Here is a 19,348-nt window from a genome sequence, read left to right as displayed (position 1 = left end):
AACAATACCCACGATGCCTCAGCTGTATTTCCTGGGTTGTATTTCTCTAAAATGCAGTGAGAACTTGGACGTATAAAGCGTGTGACTTTTTTTTAAGTCCGATGTATGAGGTATAAATTCAGCCTTATTCCGTATGCAGTTCTCTCAAGGTTGAGAAACTTGTATACTGTGGTAGTGAGAAATACTACCATAATCAGTATAAAAGATAGGTTTCCAGCACCCAAGGAAGTGTTCTTTTGTCCCCTTTTAGTAAATTCTGTTCCCTCGTCCCTAGCCTCTGTCAACACCCAGTGTGATTTCTGTCTCTCTAGTTTTGCCTTTTCCCCGAATGTCATACAAACGGAATTACAGTCTGTAGCCTTCCTAGTCTTTTGCAGTTGTCATATTCTTCACCTAATTTGCCAGGTCATCTGGTTTTGTCTTTAGAAACTTGTCTTTAACAGGGTTTTTGGAAGCATTCACTTTAATTTTCATAACTCTTTTCAACTTCATAACAAACCAGTTATAACAAATATTATTATTTATTGTATTATATTGTATTATATAACACATATATATATATTATATATCATATATATATGATATATATAATGTAATGAATAAACAGACTCAGAGATGAACTCAGTTGACAGTGGTAAGCATACAGCCTAACTGGCAGAAGTAGAAGTATACCAGCTAGACAATTTCACTTATATTTTATAGAGGAATGGAGAACATCATCTAACATGGCAAGCCAGGCATATCAGCTTTATGCACTTTGATTCTCTGCAAGTGCATTTCCCCCCAGCAAGCTGGAATCTAGCCAGCAATAATAGGAAAGCAGGAATGATAGCTGTCAGTAGTCAGAAAGATAGTTGCACATCATCTTAAGTTAGAGAGAACCTCTCAATTCACCGTTGTTCTAGCTTGCCATCACTACACAGCTGTGAAGTAATAACTGATATACTTTAAAATTACTTTTCTTATAATAATTTGAATATTTTTAAGAAGTACTTTAGGATTAGAAAGATTTTAGAACAAGCACCTTGAAAACTAAAGGGTTGGGGTGTGTGTGTGTGTGTGTGTGTGTGTGTGTAATTTCACTGACTTATCTGACTTGCCTGAAATCATACTAGGAAGACAGATGTGTATTTGTTACTTATTTAAATCATTCTTCTGATATTAAGAGTTGGTTATTTAAAAAAAAAAATTTTTTTTTAAGATTTTATTCATTTATCTGTGAGAGAATGAGTGAGAGAGAACATGAGAGAGGAGAAAGTCAGAGAAGCAGACTCCCCAAGGAGCTGGGAGCCAGATACGGGACTCGATCCTGGAAGTCCGGGATCATGACCCGAGCCCCAGTAGCTCAACCAACTGAGCCACCCAGGCGCCCCAAGAGTTGGTTATTTTTAAAACTGTTGTTTAGGATTTAAAATATTTATATTTGAGAATTAGTATGATAATTTAAATCAGTCAAATACAAATTTATAGAAATATAATTAGAATAAGACTATATAGGAAAGTTAAAAAAAAGAAAACTAAGTTTGGGTCACTTTCCTTTAAATAAATACAGCTTTAAAAAGCAAACACTCATTTTTATAATTTCCACCATTATAATAAAACTGAAAAACTGCCAATTAACTTTATAGTAAATATGAATTAAGTACTAAATTAAAATTATTGATGCCCCAATAAATAGTTTTGGTCACATGAAAACAGAGGCCAGATTGCAATTTGTTGGTGTAAGTAGGTAGAGCTAAAAATTGTAGAACATTTATTGCAAGGTGTTATTTCTCTGTAAAATTCTGCAGAATTGTACAAAGGAAGTGATGGAGATATGGACAAATATAGGATGTGTTGCTATATTATAATTGGCAAAGTTTTATAAACCTTTATAATTAGTATAGCAAAGTAACCAAGGAGTCACCAGTAGGGTCTTGGGATGGAGAATCTTACAAAGTCAAGATCTTGGAAGAGATCTTTGATATACTACATATTTTTCAGATATCAGGGCCTAAATAGGCCTCAGCTTAGTTTCAAGTGCCTCTGATGGGAATATGAAGGAAAATACAATAAATAGAAGTTGTTTTTTATTTTCTTTTTTTTTCTCTCCTGGAATATTTCCTTCAGGATGGCACCGGAAGTCGCAGCTGTTGAAAGGAAAGGGGGTTACAATCAGCTCTGCGATCTCTGGGCAGTAGGAATCACTGCCATAGAACTAGCTGAGCTTCAGCCGCCTATGTTTGATTTACACCCAATGAGGTCAGTGTGTCATAATTGAAGAACTCTATACTCAGATTAAGGGTAATCCCCTCCCCCTGCCCAGTATTTGTTACATCATGAACAAATAATATTCTTAGTCTTGCTCTACGTTATTAGTAGTAATAGTATTATTTAATAGTAATAGATTTATATTACATATTAAGATGTGAAATCTTAAAATGCTGTGTAATTTGTTGATTTTTCAGAGCATTATTTCTAATGACAAAAAGTAATTTTCAGCCTCCTAAACTAAAGGATAAAATGAAGTGGTAAGTATTTTTGTGTTATTTACTTTATAATCATGAGTAAAAAAAAAGAAATAAAACTTAAAATTCTGTAATTTTCAAAATTTCTTAGGTCAAATAGTTTTCATCATTTCGTGAAAATGGCACTTACCAAAAATCCAAAAAAAAGACCTACTGCTGAAAAGTTATTACAGGTATTATTTTTGCCCTGAAATACGTCTTTTTTCAAAAAATAAAATGTTTACTTAGATTTCTAATGAGTGTTTTGTATTATGTTACTTTTATAGCACCCATTTGTCACACAACCTTTGACACGATCTTTGGCAATTGAACTTTTGGATAAAGTGAATAATCCGGATCATTCCACTTACCATGATTTTGATGATGATGATCCTGAGGTAGGAATTGTCTTTACCAACTAGTATATTTAACACATATGTATATAGGTATGTGCATCTCAATCAATTTTTTGAAGTTCCGGGTCTAGTTTAAATGAAAATCTCCTAAGGAAATAATTAAGTCTTTGACTCAGCCTCTCTTAGGGAAGTCATGTGCAGGGGTTTTCTTACTGGCTTATAGGTGACTGTTTTCTGAAATGGCAAAGCACGATCATCTAATCCACTTGGTGAAATTACTATAGTTATTTCAAAGTAGTCATTTCAGATTATGTTGCCAAATGAATCGTCCACTATAAGAGAGAACACAAATGGGAAGCACTTAAACCAGATGTTAGAATATACTCAAAATTTCAGTTCGGTTTTCCTCTTTTAAAAAATATCCTTGTACAGTACCTGATGAATTATTAGTAGTTAATAGAAAGTATAGGATTGCTCTTGTTAGTGACTAAAACCCTAATTATCCACTATGGAAATGTTTAAAAATAAGCCAGTATAGTTGTTAGAGAGTAACTAATGATAGAAGCATTGATATCAAAGGAAGCCTCTCTTCTGTTGGCATATTTAAAATTCCTAGCTTAGCTAGTAATGGTGGCACCTAACATAAACTTAGTAAATGTGACATGGCAGAATTTTGTTATTGGGTGTGTAACTGCTGTGGATAGCCTTGACCCTGCCTCACAGGCTTTTTGGAAGGTACTTAAAATGGTATAAATTTCATTGATGGTACTGCGGGAATGATAGCTGTCAGTAGTCAGACAGATAGTTGCACATCATCTTAAGTCAGAGAGAACCTATCAATTCACCATTGTTCTAGCTTGCCATCACTACACAGCTGTAATTAAATGAGCTATCTGCCCCTTTTGTTCAAGGTTTGTAAAAGAGTTTGAAAACAAATGAGAATGAATGTGTTTCGTTTTTTTTTTTTTGCAAAAAAAGTGTATAGATTATTTACTTGATAGAATTTTCTTCTCCTACATGTTTATCCATTTACTATGAACAGCATTCTAAGATTTAATTATTTTACAATTATCCATTTAAGCTGGGAAAGTAAAACATGAAGAATTACTGATCTTATAATAAGAAAAAATTATTTTTGTTGTTTGCTTACTTTTGTTTCTTAAAAACTTGAGTTTTATAAACTCTTCTCCCATCATTCAACATATAGGCAGTCCTCAGTTTGCATGGTGACACAGGACTGTAGAAATGACCCTGTAAGCTGAGACACCCTGCAAAGTGATCCTAATCTAATCAGCAGGGGAAACCACAGTTCTGTGACTTTAAAAAATTTTTGTCAAAATATTAAAAATTCTCTTACTGTCAGTTTTAAATGTATAAGGAAGGTGAAAAAAATAGTAAAACTAATGTTTACCTAGTGCACTGTTACTTAAAATATTAGAACCAGTAAGAATGAGTTTCGTTTTTTTGCAAAAAAACTTCTATAGATTATTTACTTGATAGTAAATGGATTAACATGTAGGAGAAGAAAATTCTATGAACAGCATTCTAAGATTTAATAATTTTACAATTAAGGGGCGCCTGGGTGGCTCAGTGGGTTAATGCCGCTGCCTTCGGCTCAGGTCATGATCCCAGGGTCCTGGGATCGAGCCCCGCATCGGGCTCTCTGCTCAGCGGGGAGCCTGCTTCCTCCTCTCTCTCTGCCTGCCTGCCTCTCAGCCTATCTCTATCTGTCAAATAAATAAATAAAATCTTTAAAAAATAATAATAATAATTTTACAATTAACCATTTAAGCTGGGAAAGTAAAACTGTTCTCATAGGCAGTCGTGGATTTTATTCATGTTCACTGATGATAGTAATCTGTGTGACCTGACATGATACCTATTTTTGCTACTATATATTGTGATCAGAAGTACAGGGGTTTTTCCCCAGCTCTCCTTCTAATTCGCTGAGCACCCTAATTTTGAGTCTCAGTGTTCTGATCTATAAAATGAAGAACAGTACTAGGTTCATAAGTTAATTTTGAGGACAAAATAAGCTCAGGTATATGAAAGCGCTTTGTAAACTACGAATCACTGTATGTGTCAAGTTTACATACTTCCGTTTTGAAATGACTTTTGCTACTACTTTTCTACGTCAGTATTTTCAGTATTTGGGTCTTTTAGATTCATATTTATTTCCTGAGATGTGCCTATACTGAGAATAACTTGAGTCTTGTTCTTGATCTGCCTTTTGAATCTGATCATTTGAGCTCAAGTGTTTATGAATTACGTTTTCCACGAAGATATGCCTAAGAGTGTATCTCCTTCAAAGGTAATAATTTCAAGGGAAGCGTTTCACACGCAGAAAAAAAACCTGTTTGGTACATGAAATAGATGCTGGCATCACCTCTTAAGGTGAGATCTTAAAGTGTATGGGATGGAGCTTCAGAGGCTTTACAGATAGGGCCCCTTGTGCTCCCCAAAAGATTGGAGGAATGTCTGTGATACAGCAGTGAGAACTCATCACCGCTCCACCTCTTCCCGCCCCCCCCCCAGCCCGAATGTTTCTCTCTGAGTGTGGCGATACACAGAGATTTTAATACAGTGAAAGGAAAGAAAATAGAGCACTACTCCTACAAGGAAAAAAAACCATAAAGGGGTGAAAATTATGTTTACTAAGTAAAAGGACCACAGATCACAAATACCTTTAGCATCAATTCATTTTATTTATCTCATTATTTTTGGTAAAAGAACTTGAGGCAGATTTTTTTAATTAAAACAGTTCTGTTGTGCAGCAAGGAAAGCTACAGCTTTTGAACCACTGTTGAATTATTGAAACACTCAATTTTATATATTTATATATATTCAATTCAGAGAACATTTATTGGGAAATTGCTGTGGACAAAATATATCCATAATCTTAGAAGCTCCCAGTTTTTAGTTGCCTCTTTCTGAGGGGAAAAAAAAAAATCACAGATTCATTATATTTTGTCCCATTTTTGTATAAAATGGAGTATCTCTTTCACGTTTGAGTAATTTTGTGGATCAGGCTGTGACTTGATTGTCAAATGCCACATGTCATTGATTTTGCTCTTTCCTAGCCTCTTGTTGCTGTACCGCATAGAATTCACTCAACAAGTAGAAATGTAAGAGAAGAAAAAACACGCTCAGAGATAAACTGTAAGTATATACTATACACACTTCGTAATTTAACAATGAGAAATAAGATTTCAAGTTGTAATTTAGTTACAGTTATTTTTGCTTCATTTTCTTCCGATTAGTCTTTCTTAGTAAACCTTTTTAAATGTAGAGTTTAATTAAGGCAGAAAGAATTTCCTCTACCTTGTTCCCTGGGGAATTTTGGCAAGAGAGGGGATGTGGGATGTATTTATGTTGTTACAGTCTGGGAGGAGGAATAAAATTCCTCGACCAGGCAGGACAGGATAATCGAGGCAGTGCCTCTTAAACTGGTGGGTGTGTGACTAACCTAGAGAGCTTGTGGAAGTAGAGTTTCCCATTCCGTGGATCTGTGGCTGGGCTTGAGGTCCTTCACTTTGCACAAGCTCCCGAGTTCTGTAGGTGTTTATGGTTCCAGGGCCACACTTTGAATAGCAAGGAGAGGTGTAGAGATCTGCAAACTGGCTCAGCATCTGAATGACCTGAGCACCTTTAAAAGTGGGTTTCCAGCCCCACTTTTCCATAGATCCTGATTCACTGGGTCTTGAGTCAGCCCAGGAGTCTTTTAAAAGAGCCCCCCAGGTATTTCTTATGGACACCCTTGTTATGGGCCCACTGAGACCATTCATTTACATGAAATCTGTACTGTCAACCAGCCAGTGAAAACTCTGCCAGCGGGAATCTGCAATACTAGTGCCTAAACTTCTTTTTTCTTCTTGGAAGCATTAATTCTCTGTGACTTAGAATGCTAATTTAGTGCAATGAGGCTTCTGGTAACAGTTTTCCATGGGTTAAAGATTTATCCTGAGAGACCTGATATCCAGAATGACTAGTGAAGTTAGGCAGTATGGTAACTTAAGATAACTACTGGAAAGAAACTTTTCCCAATTTTTAGCCAGGTTAGTACTGATAATAGTACGTTTCATACTTTATGATGAAGCCATCTCTTTGTCTGAAAAGCTAAATAAGTAGTGGCAGACACTATCACCATTTAATAGAAAAAAAAATGCAGAGATGCAGAGATTTGCCTGTGGGATGAAGTCATATACCACGTTAACAGGAAGCCTGGGATCTCTCAACTTCCAGCTCAGTTATCTTTCACTAACACTGCTATGTTTCAGAAACCACTTCATCATGGCTTGTGGATTTTATACTGCAGATCCTTTGCAGAGTTTCCATTGAAACTTTGGCTGGACCATACACTTGTGTATTAAGTTCTTAGAAAAGCTTTGTGCTGGTGCTACTTGAAAATGCTCTTAAAAGAAAGAAACTCTTAACTGAGGGTTGCTGGGGAGAGGTGGGTAAGGAGAGGGTGGTTGGGTTATGAACATTGGGGAAGGTATGTGCTATGGTGAATGCTGTGAAGTGTGTAAACCTGGCGATTCATAGACCTATACCCCTGGGGCTAACAATACATTATATGTTAATAAAAAATAAAAAATTAAAAAAAAAAAAGGAAAGAAACTCTTAAAAGAAAATACCTTGCATTGTACAAAAAGCCCAGAACTGGGATTTGGTATTTGTTTGCCAGCAGTTGGTTGTGTGAATATATATAAGATTACCTTTTAGGGCGCCTGAGTGGCTCAGCGGGTTAAAGCCTCTGCCTTCAGGTCCGGTCATGATCCCAGGGTCCTGGGATGGAGCCCCACATTGGGCTCTCTGCTCGGCAGGAGCCTGCTCCCCGCCCCCCGCCCCCTGCCTATTTGTGATCTCTGTCTGGCAAATAAAAAAATAAAATCTTAAAAAAAAAAAAAAAGATTACCTTTTATTTTTTTATTTTTTTTTTTAAAGATTTTATTTATTCATTTGACAGAGAGAAATCACAAGTAGGCAGAGAGGCAGGCAGAGAGAGAGGAGGAAGCAGGCTCCCTGCTGAGCAGAAAGCCCGACGTGGGGCTCGAACCCAGGACCTGGGATCATGACCTGAGCCGAAGGCAGCGGCTTAACCCACTGAGCCACCCAGGCGCCCCAAAAGATTACCTTTTAAAGCTCCATCTGAAGCCAGATGATTTAAATTTGCTAATTTCCCTCCAAACATATTTTTCTGAAAATGACAACCTTAGTATATAACACACACACACACACACACACACACAATTATGTATTTATATGACTCATATATATAAGCATTTCCTATTTTCTAATATACAAAAAGCAATTACAAGATGTCTTTATCATTTCTTTAATAATACAGATGGTGATCAGAGATATCTATGTTGTTGATTTAGAAAACTTATTTTCAGTACTAATGAAAATCTAATATAAAGTACTTTTATCTTGTTATCCAGTTCTTTAAAAAAAATTATATTATCAGGCTCTTTATTCCAAAGGGCAGTTCTTTCTGAATCATTCTTTACAAATTTGTATTAGTGATTCTCAGCTTCTAACTGCATAGGCCTGAATAGGCTACATGAAACTAGATGCCAGTACTCCTGTTTTTCTGAGATTCTGATATGCCCTTCCTTTGGTGGGAGCAGGTAAAGTGTGGTAGACCTCTTCCCTTTTCCCCTATTTGCCAGTAAGAAAGGTGTCATATCCCTCTAGTGTGTTGTGGTAGCAACCACCACTTTTAATAATTTATGAGTTTGATATTTGAGGCTTTTAAATCTTATACATATTCTAATATCTGCTTTCTTAGAATATTTTATGATTTTATGTGAGATGTGAGAATAGTTAATGTTGTTAACTGTAAAGACAGGCTTTGGAAGAATTATTTTGATAATGTTTTAATGTTCACAGTTACTTGGTATCTCCATGCAACCAGGGTTTTCTCCTTATTAAACTAAATGGTGTTTAGACAACATTCATCTGAAAATGGACACATTTGCAGAAAAGGTGTCATTCTTTCCCTTTTGGGAATCCTCTCTGCCTTCAGTTAAATATGATAAGTAAAAACTTGCTTTAAGAAATACATGCGGGGAAAGCAGCCCTGTTCACACTGTTCCCATGTGACAATAACACAAGGCAGGTAGATCCACTAACTATCCTCATGCAACTTTATTATAGATTTAATTTTCCTAATTGATGACAAATGTAGGTAAAGGCTGTTCACTAGGCTTCTGTCAAGGTGAAATATGTATATTAATTTTAATACCTTACCAAAAGTTACCTTATGGTCCTTGTTGTATGATTGTGTATGGACAGGTATGAAGAATCCACTATTGAAGAAGCCTCATTTGGAAGCGATAGGCCATCACTCTGCCATATTCATTTGGTCACATAGACCAGCCCTGGTCATGTGGGAAGGCACTACACACATTTATGAACACCAGGAGGGCAGGAATCATTAGAGGCCATCTTGAAGGCTGGCTTCCAAAAGTACTCTGCCTCATTTGCTGTCTACCCACCTAAATCCCAAGTTTAGATTGCCTTTAGTTAGTGCTGGGTCACAGTAAAGTAGCAAGTTAGATCCTAACTGTAATTTTGCTAATCATCTATTTTTTTTTTTCTTTACTTTTTACTATGGAAGAGGTCTAGAATTAACAGATTAAGCTTTAATATCCTACCTAGACTTTATTGGGCTTTTTTCAGCCAACAGATTTTTCATTTAAATCTTTGGATTGTAATCACTATATGATAGATGATAAAATTAAATGTTTTGCCATAGAGTAACTTAAAAGTATTACATCTTTAAGAACATAGATACAGATCATGGCTTTACTTCTTTTCTTTTTTAGTTGGCCAGGTAAAATTTGATCCACCCTTAAGGAAGGAAACAGAACCACATCATGAACTTGTAAGTAGTGTAGTCTTGGAATGTTAACACTGAAAATAAATATTTTAATTAGTCTTTGTGATATTGGTACTGACTAAAAAAATCTAGTTATTGATATTTTCAAAAGCACTTGGGGAAATAAAAAGGTAAGTAATTCTGAAATTTATAAAAAATAAATCTGTGTTGCTGAGATTGAATATTCTCAAAATTAGGAGAAACTAGTTTTATCATTCTCTGATTACATGTTTTTAATGTTGGCCTCTTTTTTTTTCTTCCATTTTTGTTTCGCAGCTTTTGAGGGGCTTTTTTATATGCATTTATTGGGATAAATGGCACTATTTTAAATTAGGATGTTGGGCCAATAAAAACACATCTCACTGAATTTATGGGCAGTCTTTTATAAAAGAGTGTATGCCAGTTTTCTAAACATCAGGGTAGAGTCAGATCTGGACTAAAACTCAGGAGAGGCTAGGCATACACAGTAGATCAAATCTGCCATTCATTTAAGGCTTTGCTAACTACATGAAGTTCTTTTCATGATTCTTTTTAATGTTTTATATATGCCTCCCAGGCATATGATAATATATTTTTAGAAGCAGTCTTAGAAGCAACATGTTTTTGCAAATATTTGAGATGATAATATTCTATGGAAGAATAAAAAGTAAGACTTAAACAACAAAATTAATCTTAATGAAATAGTTTCCTGCAGCTCCAGATTGTAGGTTTCATTTTTTTCTTTCCTATTCAGTAATGAGAAGGAAGTAACTGTGAATAAGTACTAAGGATTGAAATGGGAACTTTCTTCTTAAATTTAACGCTTATTTTATCCCATTTGACTAAACGCATACGTACAAAGTGTATCTTTAGCCTTTAAATTATGGAGTTATTCTGATTCAGTATACCAGCATGGAGGAAAGGAGTGTTAAGTAAAAATTCTTTAAGTGATTATATTAAAATGCTTAAGCCCAACATTTATGTAGAGGATGAAAGAAGGTTAAGAACAAAAAGTAATCTAGTCATGATGTTTATAACTGCTAATAGTATTTTGTTAAGGCAGTTGGAGTTTTCTGTTTCTCTTTTTAAGTTGGCATTGCATGTATTTAAATTCTGTACTAATTTAATAACTGCATCATAGAGCAAAGTTGTTGCATTATTGATATTTTAGAAGCTCCTTGATATGATTTGACTTCGCATTTGCCTTAATAAAATTATGTTAGCAGGACTTACCTCACTTCTGACAGTTTCCCTTTGTGACTTTGTGGCTTTTAGTCTAAGTGTAAATAACTTGGGTTTCTTGGTCTCTGCTAAACAGCCCGACAGTGATGGTTTTTTGGACAGTTCAGAAGAAATATACTACACTGCAAGATCTAATCTGGTATTTCTTATCTTCTGATTTTCTTTGTCAGCATTGTTTAGTCTTAATTGTTTTTGGTTTTTTTGATCAAATATTTTGTCCAATTTTAATGAACCAGTTTAAAGCATTGTTTTTTAAGTACCTGCCATTTAGCAAGGTTCCTTATATTGATTATAGCCATTTTTTTCCAAATCAAGTTAAGTAGATTTATCTACTCAAATATATTATAATAAAAAATTTAAAATTTTTCCTTTTTTAATGAAAAGTACTCAGTTTTCTCAAATGTATTTTTTAAATTACTTCTTCATATAAAAATGTTGAGTTTTAATACTGTGACTTATTTTAATGAACTAGAAGCCATCCACATATATATGTGTGTGTATATATATATACACATATCCATTCATATATATTAAACAACTTTTATATATTACATATTAATGTTTCCATATAATTTTTAAAAATAGCATCCCTAATTAACAATGAAATGAGTCTCAGATGAAATTTTAACTTAGTAGCATTAAGTAATATCCAGTTTTCTCAGGCTGAAATTGGGATTTTTAAAGCCTCCCCGAAGTTATAAATATTAAGGCTGTGTTATCGTTAGGTAAGAAAAGAGGAAAATTAACCCTGGTAAATATTAAATAAATACTACTTTTAATAGTTGCTATTAAATTTTTTTTTTTCTCTGTAGCTAGCCAAGGCTCCAAGTTGCCTCCATATTTACTCCTAGATTTTACTTTTTGCCTTTTCATTGGAATTTTCCTTCTCTTCCCTTTCTCTCTGCTTTAATAACGTACTTCTTTCGATTCTGGTTGGCTTAAATGATTATATACATTCTTAAATCTATGCCCTATAATATTTGTAGAAAGCGGAGGAGACTATTTACACATAATTTCTCTGGGAGGAAGTTGTCTTGATGGGCAAAAAATATTTGGGCATACAAACTTTCAGCCATGCAACAAAATATGCAGCGGCTTGCCAACAGGTGGTGACTGTTAATGACAAGAGGCTAACATATGTAATATGTGCTATGGAAATCAGAGAAATGCTTTTGGGTTAATGTGGGTTATCTGGCTTCTGGAAGGGACTAGGACTGATTTCATTGTAGGAACCATTATAGATTCTTCAGGAGTTGAATGGGCGGATGCCTCCAATGTTTCATGGGAATTGATATGGGAACGGTCATCAGCACGGACCACCGTTTTGAGAGAGGGCAGATAAAGAGCTGAAATTCCAGAAGTGGCCATACTACTACTAGAATTATGGGATTAGCTCAAAAGAGGAAGATTGAAATCCTCAAAGAAGAAATGGTAGATGGAACCATGAGACTGCATATGTTCACTAGTTAGGGCTGAAGGAGGATGGAGTACAGAAAACAGGTTACCATGATGGGTGATCCCTGTGTTTTGCGGTTAATGCTGCGGTTAATGCAACATGGGAGAGAGGGAAGAAGCAGTTGAAAAGCTGGAAGAATCAGTACATGGACTGTCAAAAAAGAAAGAAGGATGCATCAGATGATCCAGAGAGGACCAGAAAGTGTAAGGATTGAGAATTAACTGTCCAAAGGGGCAAGAGAGATGAAATGTCTGAAGAAAACAGTAATTTTCAGATTAAAGATTTTTTCCAGAATTACACATATGTAGGCTAGAATGACAGTTAGTGAAATTCGTTGTGGAAATAAAACCACAGAATCAGAAGTTTAAATTGACTTATCAATATTGTCTAGAAAAAATAACAACAAACCCAGAAACATAGTTTTAGAATTACAGTTACTCCTTTCTGTGCCCTATGTTTCTGGAACTAGCCTAGTAACCCAAATAAGTTATCTTGGTTCTGTTCCCTGGAATTGCCCCCACCCCCAAGTCATCAGGAGTTTCTTATGATAGAGGGCTTTAGGGACAGTCAACTAGTTAGATAGCCCTGGCAGAAGAGGGATGAACGACATATTTGTCACATTCTACAGTTTATAAAATCAGTCTTCAAAAGTTCACTTTTGATGATAATAAAAGCTAACATTTATCTACAAGTTTTTAAACACAAAGCATTTTAATCACTTCAAATTTAATAACTTAAAATCCTTATTTTACAGAGGAGGGGATTTAAGGTATAAAGAAGGTGAAATTGATCTTACCTCCCAGCTAAATAATGGCCAAGGTGGGGTTTGATTGAGGCAGCCTGGGTCAGGAATTCAAACCTAAAACCATTGTCCGTGTTACCTCTACCCCATGGCATCAAGTTGTTTTTTCCATGAATACTGAGCTCGCACTCATGATCTCTCTTTTTACTGAACATATATATGTTCCATAGTTATTTTTTTATTGTGGTAAAATATACATATCACCGAATTTACCACTGTAGCCGTTTTTAAGTGCACAGTCCAGTGGTATTAAGTTCATTCATATTGTTGTGCACCCATCACCACTATCCACCCCCAAAACGTTCTCATCTTCCCACACTGCAGCTCCTTACCCATCAAACAAGAACTCCCATTCCCCCTTCCTTCCAGCTCCTGGCAACCACATTCTATTTTCTGTCTCTTTAACATACCTTATATAAGTGGGATCATACAATATTTGTCCTTTTGTGACTGGCTCTCCCTTCACTTAATATCATGTCACATCTTTAAAGATTCATCCATGTTGTTTCATGTATCAGAATTTCCTTTTTAAGGCTGAATGGTGTTCCTCTTTGTGTGTGCGTGTGTGTGTGCGTGTGTGCGCGCGCATGTGCTCGCGCTCATCTGTACCACATTTTGTTGGTTCATTCATCTGTCGTGGACAGTTGGCTTGCTTTCACCTTTTGACTGTTGTGAATAGTGCTGCTGTCAACATGGGTGTGCAGTATCTATTGAGATTCTACTTTTAGTCCTTGGAGCATGTAACAAGAAGGAGAACTGCTGCATCATGTAATAATTCTACATTTAATTTTTGAGGGAAACACCATGCCACTTTTGTAGCAGCTGTATCATTTTACGATTCCTATCAGCAGTGCACAAAGGCTCCAATTCTTCCACATCCTCATCAATACTTGTTATTTTGGGGATGTGTGTGTGTATGTGTCTGTGTCATGACAGCTATCCTAATGGGTGTGAAGTGTCCATAGCTATTTCAGTTGCCTGATTTCACCAGTCCTAAAACTTTAGCACTGTGAGCAAGATTTCCAGCTGTTAGAAATACTTGTTGCCACTAGAAACCTGATGAACCCAAAATGTCTGGTTGTCATCTTAGTAGGCACTTGGCACCAAGATGACAACTATAAATCTTTTGGGACCCAGAGGGAGCATTTACCCCCCTTTTTTTGTTTGTTTGTTTTTAAATATTTTATTTATTCATTTATTTATTTATTAGAGGGAGTCCACACACATGTGCAAGAGAAGAGGGAGAGGGAGAGAATCTCAAGCTGACTCTATGCTGAGTGCAGCCTGTGGGGGGCTCAAGCTCATGACCCTGAGATCTTGACCTGAGCTGAAACCAGGAGTCAAGACCCTTAACCAGCTGAGCCACCCAGGTACCCCAAAACATTTACCCCTTTAAAGACTTTGCTGCTTAAATGTCCTGTACCATCAGTGATTTCTTATTGTTTTAAGTGGTAAGGGTCTTCATTTTTATAATTTTGTAAGTGAATTGAGACTATTACATCTCAATTTTCATTATTACAGTACAGAGATTTGTTTTAATTAGATAATCATAATGTATGAAACCAGGAGAACAAAGCTTGATTTCCAGAATTGTTAGTAAAAAAAGGTCTGCAGATTTTGAGAAGATGCCAAAGTTAAAAAGCCTCACCATGATACAATAATTAAATAATACGAATTTTGCTTCTAGAAGAAAACATAGGCATTAATCTCCTTTGTTGCCTTAGCAACAGTTTTCTAGATATTTGAGACAAGGAAAACAAAAGCAAAAATAAATTATTGGGACTACAGCAAAATAAGAAGCTTTTGCACAGACAAGGAAACCATCGGCAAAACGAAAATGTAACCTATCGAATGGGAAAAGATATTTGCAAATGATATATTCAATAAGGGGTTAATATCCAAAATATCTAAAAAAAAATTCACAACACCAAAAAAAGACTATCTGGTTAAAAAATGAGCAGAGGACCTGAATAGACATTTTCCCATGACAGCAGATAGCCAACAGTCACATGGAAAGATGTTAAGCAACACTAATCATTAGGCAAATGCAAATCAAAACCACAATGGGATAACACCTCGAGACCTGTCAGAGTGGCTAGAATCAAAAAATCAAGAAATAATAAGTGCTGGCAAGGATATGGGACAAAGGAGCCCTTGTGCACTTTATTAAGTGGGGATGTAAATCAAATTAGTGCAGCCACTGTGGAAAACAGTGTGGAGGTTCCTGAAAAAAATTAAAATTAGAGATACCAAAAAGAAAATGAAAATACTCATTTTAAATCTTTTTAAATATTTTATTTATTTATTTGACAGACAGAGATCACAAGCAGGCAGAGAGGCAGGCAGAGAGAGAGGAGGAAGCAGGCTCCCTGCTGAGCAGAGAGCCCGCCGCGAGGCTCGATCCCAGAACCCTGGGATCATGACCTGAGCCGAAGGCAGCGGCATTAACCCACTGAGCCACCCAGGTGCCCCTGAAAATACTCATTTTAAAGGATATATGGACCCCTCTGTTTATTGCAGCATTATTTACAGTAGCCAAAACGTTGAAACTTAAGTGTTCATAGATAGATGAATGGCTAAAGAAGATGTGGTAGACACACACACACACACCGTAATATTAATTACTCAGCAATCAAAAAAAGGATAAGACCTTTCCATTTGCAAAACCGTGAATGGACCTAGAAGGTGTGCTAAGTGAAATAAATCAGAGACAAATACCATATGATTTCACTCACAGGTGGAATCTAAAAAAGTAGTGGACAAGCCAAAAAGGGGGGGGGGCAGAAACACGTCCCTAAATACAGAGAACAAGCTGGTGGTTGCCATAAGAGAGGGGGTGAGAGATGGTCAGAATGGGTGAAGGGGAGTGGGAGGTATAGGCTTCCAGTTACAGAATAAATAGTCACGGGGATAAAGGTGCAACATAGGGAATATAGTCAGTGGTGTTGTAGTAACTTGTGGTGACAGAAGGCAGCTGCAGTGGTGGGGAGCACCGCGTAATGTATAGAGGTTTTGAATCACGTGTTGTACCCCTGAAACTAATGTGATATGTGTCACCTCTACTTCAATTAAAAAGAAAGAAATGGAAACATATCCTTAATCATTTTTATATTTATTACATGGTGGAATGATAGTACTTTGGATATTCTGATTCATTAAAATATATTATTTTAAAAATTAGTAAGAGTTTGGCCCATAACCATAAAATGGATTTATCTGATGTAAGAAAATCCTGTCTTCAGATTAGAAGATTACACTTCTATTTAACTGATGGCCAATTTTTTTCTAGTTTGCCTAATTTTACTGGATATTTTAGCCCATATACCAATGAAAAATATACTTAAAGTTAACTATATGCAAAACACTATATTAATTGCTGTGGAGGAACATAAATAGTAACATAATCTTTGCTCTGAAGAAACATAAGTTATGCCTGAAAAAGTAAGAACAAAATATTTTAATAATAATTAAAAACATCAGAAAGATAAACCCAGTAGATCATTATCAGTAAACATAATAAAAGTACTTTAAAATTACCCCTTAATTAGGTCAAAACTGAAAAGTCTAAAAAAGTTTAATTTATTCTGAAAAAGTACAGTAAATACTAACTTTGTTTATTTCAAGTTTGTTAAACTGTTACTTATCATTAAGCTTTGGTGGTGTGGTTACTCTTCTTACCTGATACTTAATAAAGACAGTTTTTAAGGAGAATTCATTTCATAGCTGCACAATGATAACACATTTTCTGGAATGGCAAACCTACCCTGCTGATCTTTATTTCCAAGTTTGACATGTAAGTCATGAATACTGCTTAGTGCTCATCTGTTAGTGTTCTGACCTCACTGGCTTCTCTATTTTTTTAAAAATAAAATCTTCTTTTGATTTGTCCATGATTAAGTTGTTTTTTACTTCTATAAATTATCTACCATATTAAAAAGTGTCTTAAAATGACTTTATTCATATTATAATTTTTTCATTTTTTGATGAGAAAAAATACTCTCCTTTTGTGCTGTTCTCTTTTTTATTGGTTAAAATAAATTGCTTAAGTATTTTTTCTTCTATGTTTCTGTAGCCAGTTGTATCAGTTCTATTAACTTCTGCTGTTTTTTTCATCAGGTATAGACTTTGCAACCTCCTAAGGGGTTTATTAAAAAAACAATGATAAGAATTTCTTGAGCATGTATTTTCCTTTTCTGCTGTTCTATGTTCTGTCCTTTATTTTTTTTTTCAGTGCTTTCTGTGCTTCTCCATTCATTAAAACTGAAGTTAGGCTTTTTCTGACCTAAAAAGATTTTCATTGTGCTAAAGTGACCACCTTCAATTTTTGCTTGAGCATTCAGGTTGAATCTATATGAGGAGGCCATTGTGTGTTTTCAGTCCTTGTTACTTATTTGACTTTATCGTGTAAACATTGTCATTCATTAATAAGCTGATGTCTCATTTGTGCTGCTAATTTTTTTTATATCTCTCTTGGCATGTTCAAATGTATTCTTATTTAGCTTACAAAGGTGTCCTGTGTTTTACCATCATGTAAGGTTATCTTGAGTGCTTTTCCAAGCATGATTTTGGTAGCATTTTTCTGTTACAGTATAGCTTCCAAGTACTTCTTGACAAGCATTTTAGATCAATCTTTCTTAGACTGTTTTGAAGATATATAAATAGATACTGACTTTGCCCAAATTTTATTTTTCTTCCTTTCCTTTTTATTTCTTCTCATTTTCCTTGAATGATTTACTGTCTGAATTCTGGCATATAATAGGGTTCTAAGTAAGTAATAGTGGAGCTAAATGAGATTCAATGCTTATAAAAGGACTTAGTATAATTCTTTTACTTGATGATATTCCTAGGACATTGTTTTTGTCCCATGGTTGCTAAAAACATAACTTGATTTATGGAGAAGGAATTAATAAAGAATCAGCCCCTTTTAATTTTTGCTTTCCTGGTAGGGCTTGATACATGATACACTTAATCATCTGACTTGGATGTATCTACAGCTTCTTCCTAGCCTGAATATTGTTCTGCATATGAACCTATGTTCAATTTTTCTGTTAAAATACTACACTAGTTATTTTAGACTCCTTTCTTACCTTCCTAAGTAGTCTGCTAATTTCAATTGATTTTTTTCTTAAAAATCATTATCATCAACCTGGTAGTTGTCATGTATTGTAAGGTGACTCTTCCTACAACAGCCAAATCTATGTTCATGTAACAGAAATCATGGGCACTCTACTCAAATGCACGCTTTTAGAAGCCATCATTTGATAAGGACTTAAGAGATTCTTTTGGCTAAAGAGATTGCTGGTATGATAGAGGTGGTACAGTTACCTATAGCTGAAGAAAACAAACTTGAATTTAGAAGTGCATTCATTGAGATTAGTCCTTCTCTTTCCCGAATGCCAAAGTTTAAAAGTTCCTGTACAAAGTCATGACCACTTCAATTGTGCGGCATAATTCTGTGGCAGTCTTATGATAACAGTGCTATCATCCTATTAAGATGCATTATTATCAGTTAGAACAGGTATCCTTTTTCATTGGAATTTTTGTGATACCCATGTGAGAGTTGACTAATCTTATTTGTGATTTTTATCTTTTCTGTCATTTATTATGTAAGAACATTTATTATGCATGGAAACAGAAATATTGAAGAAGACAAAATTTGAGTTTTGTCTGAACCAGGGTTTTGGTTTTGTTTTTCATCAGTTATCTTTTTGACAGGTGCAGGAGTACTTAAATGTTAAAGTGCTTTTTATTTAAATGCACTGTATTGCTTAGAATCCTTATATTGCTGGGCTTCGTATTTTTGTGACCTAGAATTTGTGTATCTTAACGAGGCTGAAGTGTTAGTTGTCTCTTTACAGGAAAATAAACTATCGGTGTTTAAACAAGCATTTATTTTAAGGGCCTAGTTAGTGTGTACTAGGTACTATTCTAGATCCTGGGCTGTTAGGGAAGAAAGATGGATTTAACAGTTTCCCTTTGTTTGAGGAGCTCACAGCCTGGCTCCTATTTTTATAGACTGATAAATGAATTAATTAAAAGGCAGTCTAAGTGCTAGACAACTGTGTATTAAATGATGTGGAGACACGGAAAAGATTGCATCTTTTCCTGCACAGTGTTGGAAGGCTAGTCAAAGGAGGTATC

General features: G+C 35.3%; 1 protein-coding gene across 8 annotated transcripts in view; it reads left to right on the top strand.

Moving 5' to 3' along the window:
• Positions 1–19,348, top strand: part of MAP4K3 (mitogen-activated protein kinase kinase kinase kinase 3) — a 194,685-nt gene that overhangs the window by 133,440 nt on the left and 41,897 nt on the right. For 5 of the 8 annotated variants that reach the window (XR_007129855.1, XM_047743775.1, XM_047743773.1 and 2 more), the window contains exons 9-15: positions 2,110–2,241; positions 2,448–2,510; positions 2,599–2,680; positions 2,774–2,884; positions 5,923–6,001; positions 9,676–9,734; positions 11,026–11,088. Coding sequence is in view for 7 of the 8 variants with exons in the window: in XM_047743775.1 (XP_047599731.1) it covers positions 2,110–2,241; positions 2,448–2,510; positions 2,599–2,680; positions 2,774–2,884; positions 5,923–6,001; positions 9,676–9,734; positions 11,026–11,088 (589 nt within the window). In the remaining variant the exon portion in view is untranslated. The remainder of the gene's footprint in view (positions 1–2,109; positions 2,242–2,447; positions 2,511–2,598; positions 2,681–2,773; positions 2,885–5,922; positions 6,002–9,675; positions 9,735–11,025; positions 11,089–19,348) is intronic. The other 3 variants (XM_047743776.1, XM_047743779.1, XM_047743778.1) reach the window with 1 other exon arrangement.

Source organism: Lutra lutra, chromosome 9 (assembly GCF_902655055.1).
Source record: "Lutra lutra chromosome 9, mLutLut1.2, whole genome shotgun sequence".
Lineage (NCBI taxonomy): Eukaryota > Metazoa > Chordata > Mammalia > Carnivora > Mustelidae > Lutra > Lutra lutra.
Note: the sequence above shows the minus strand (reverse complement) of the source record. Positions and strands in the feature narration are given on the sequence as shown.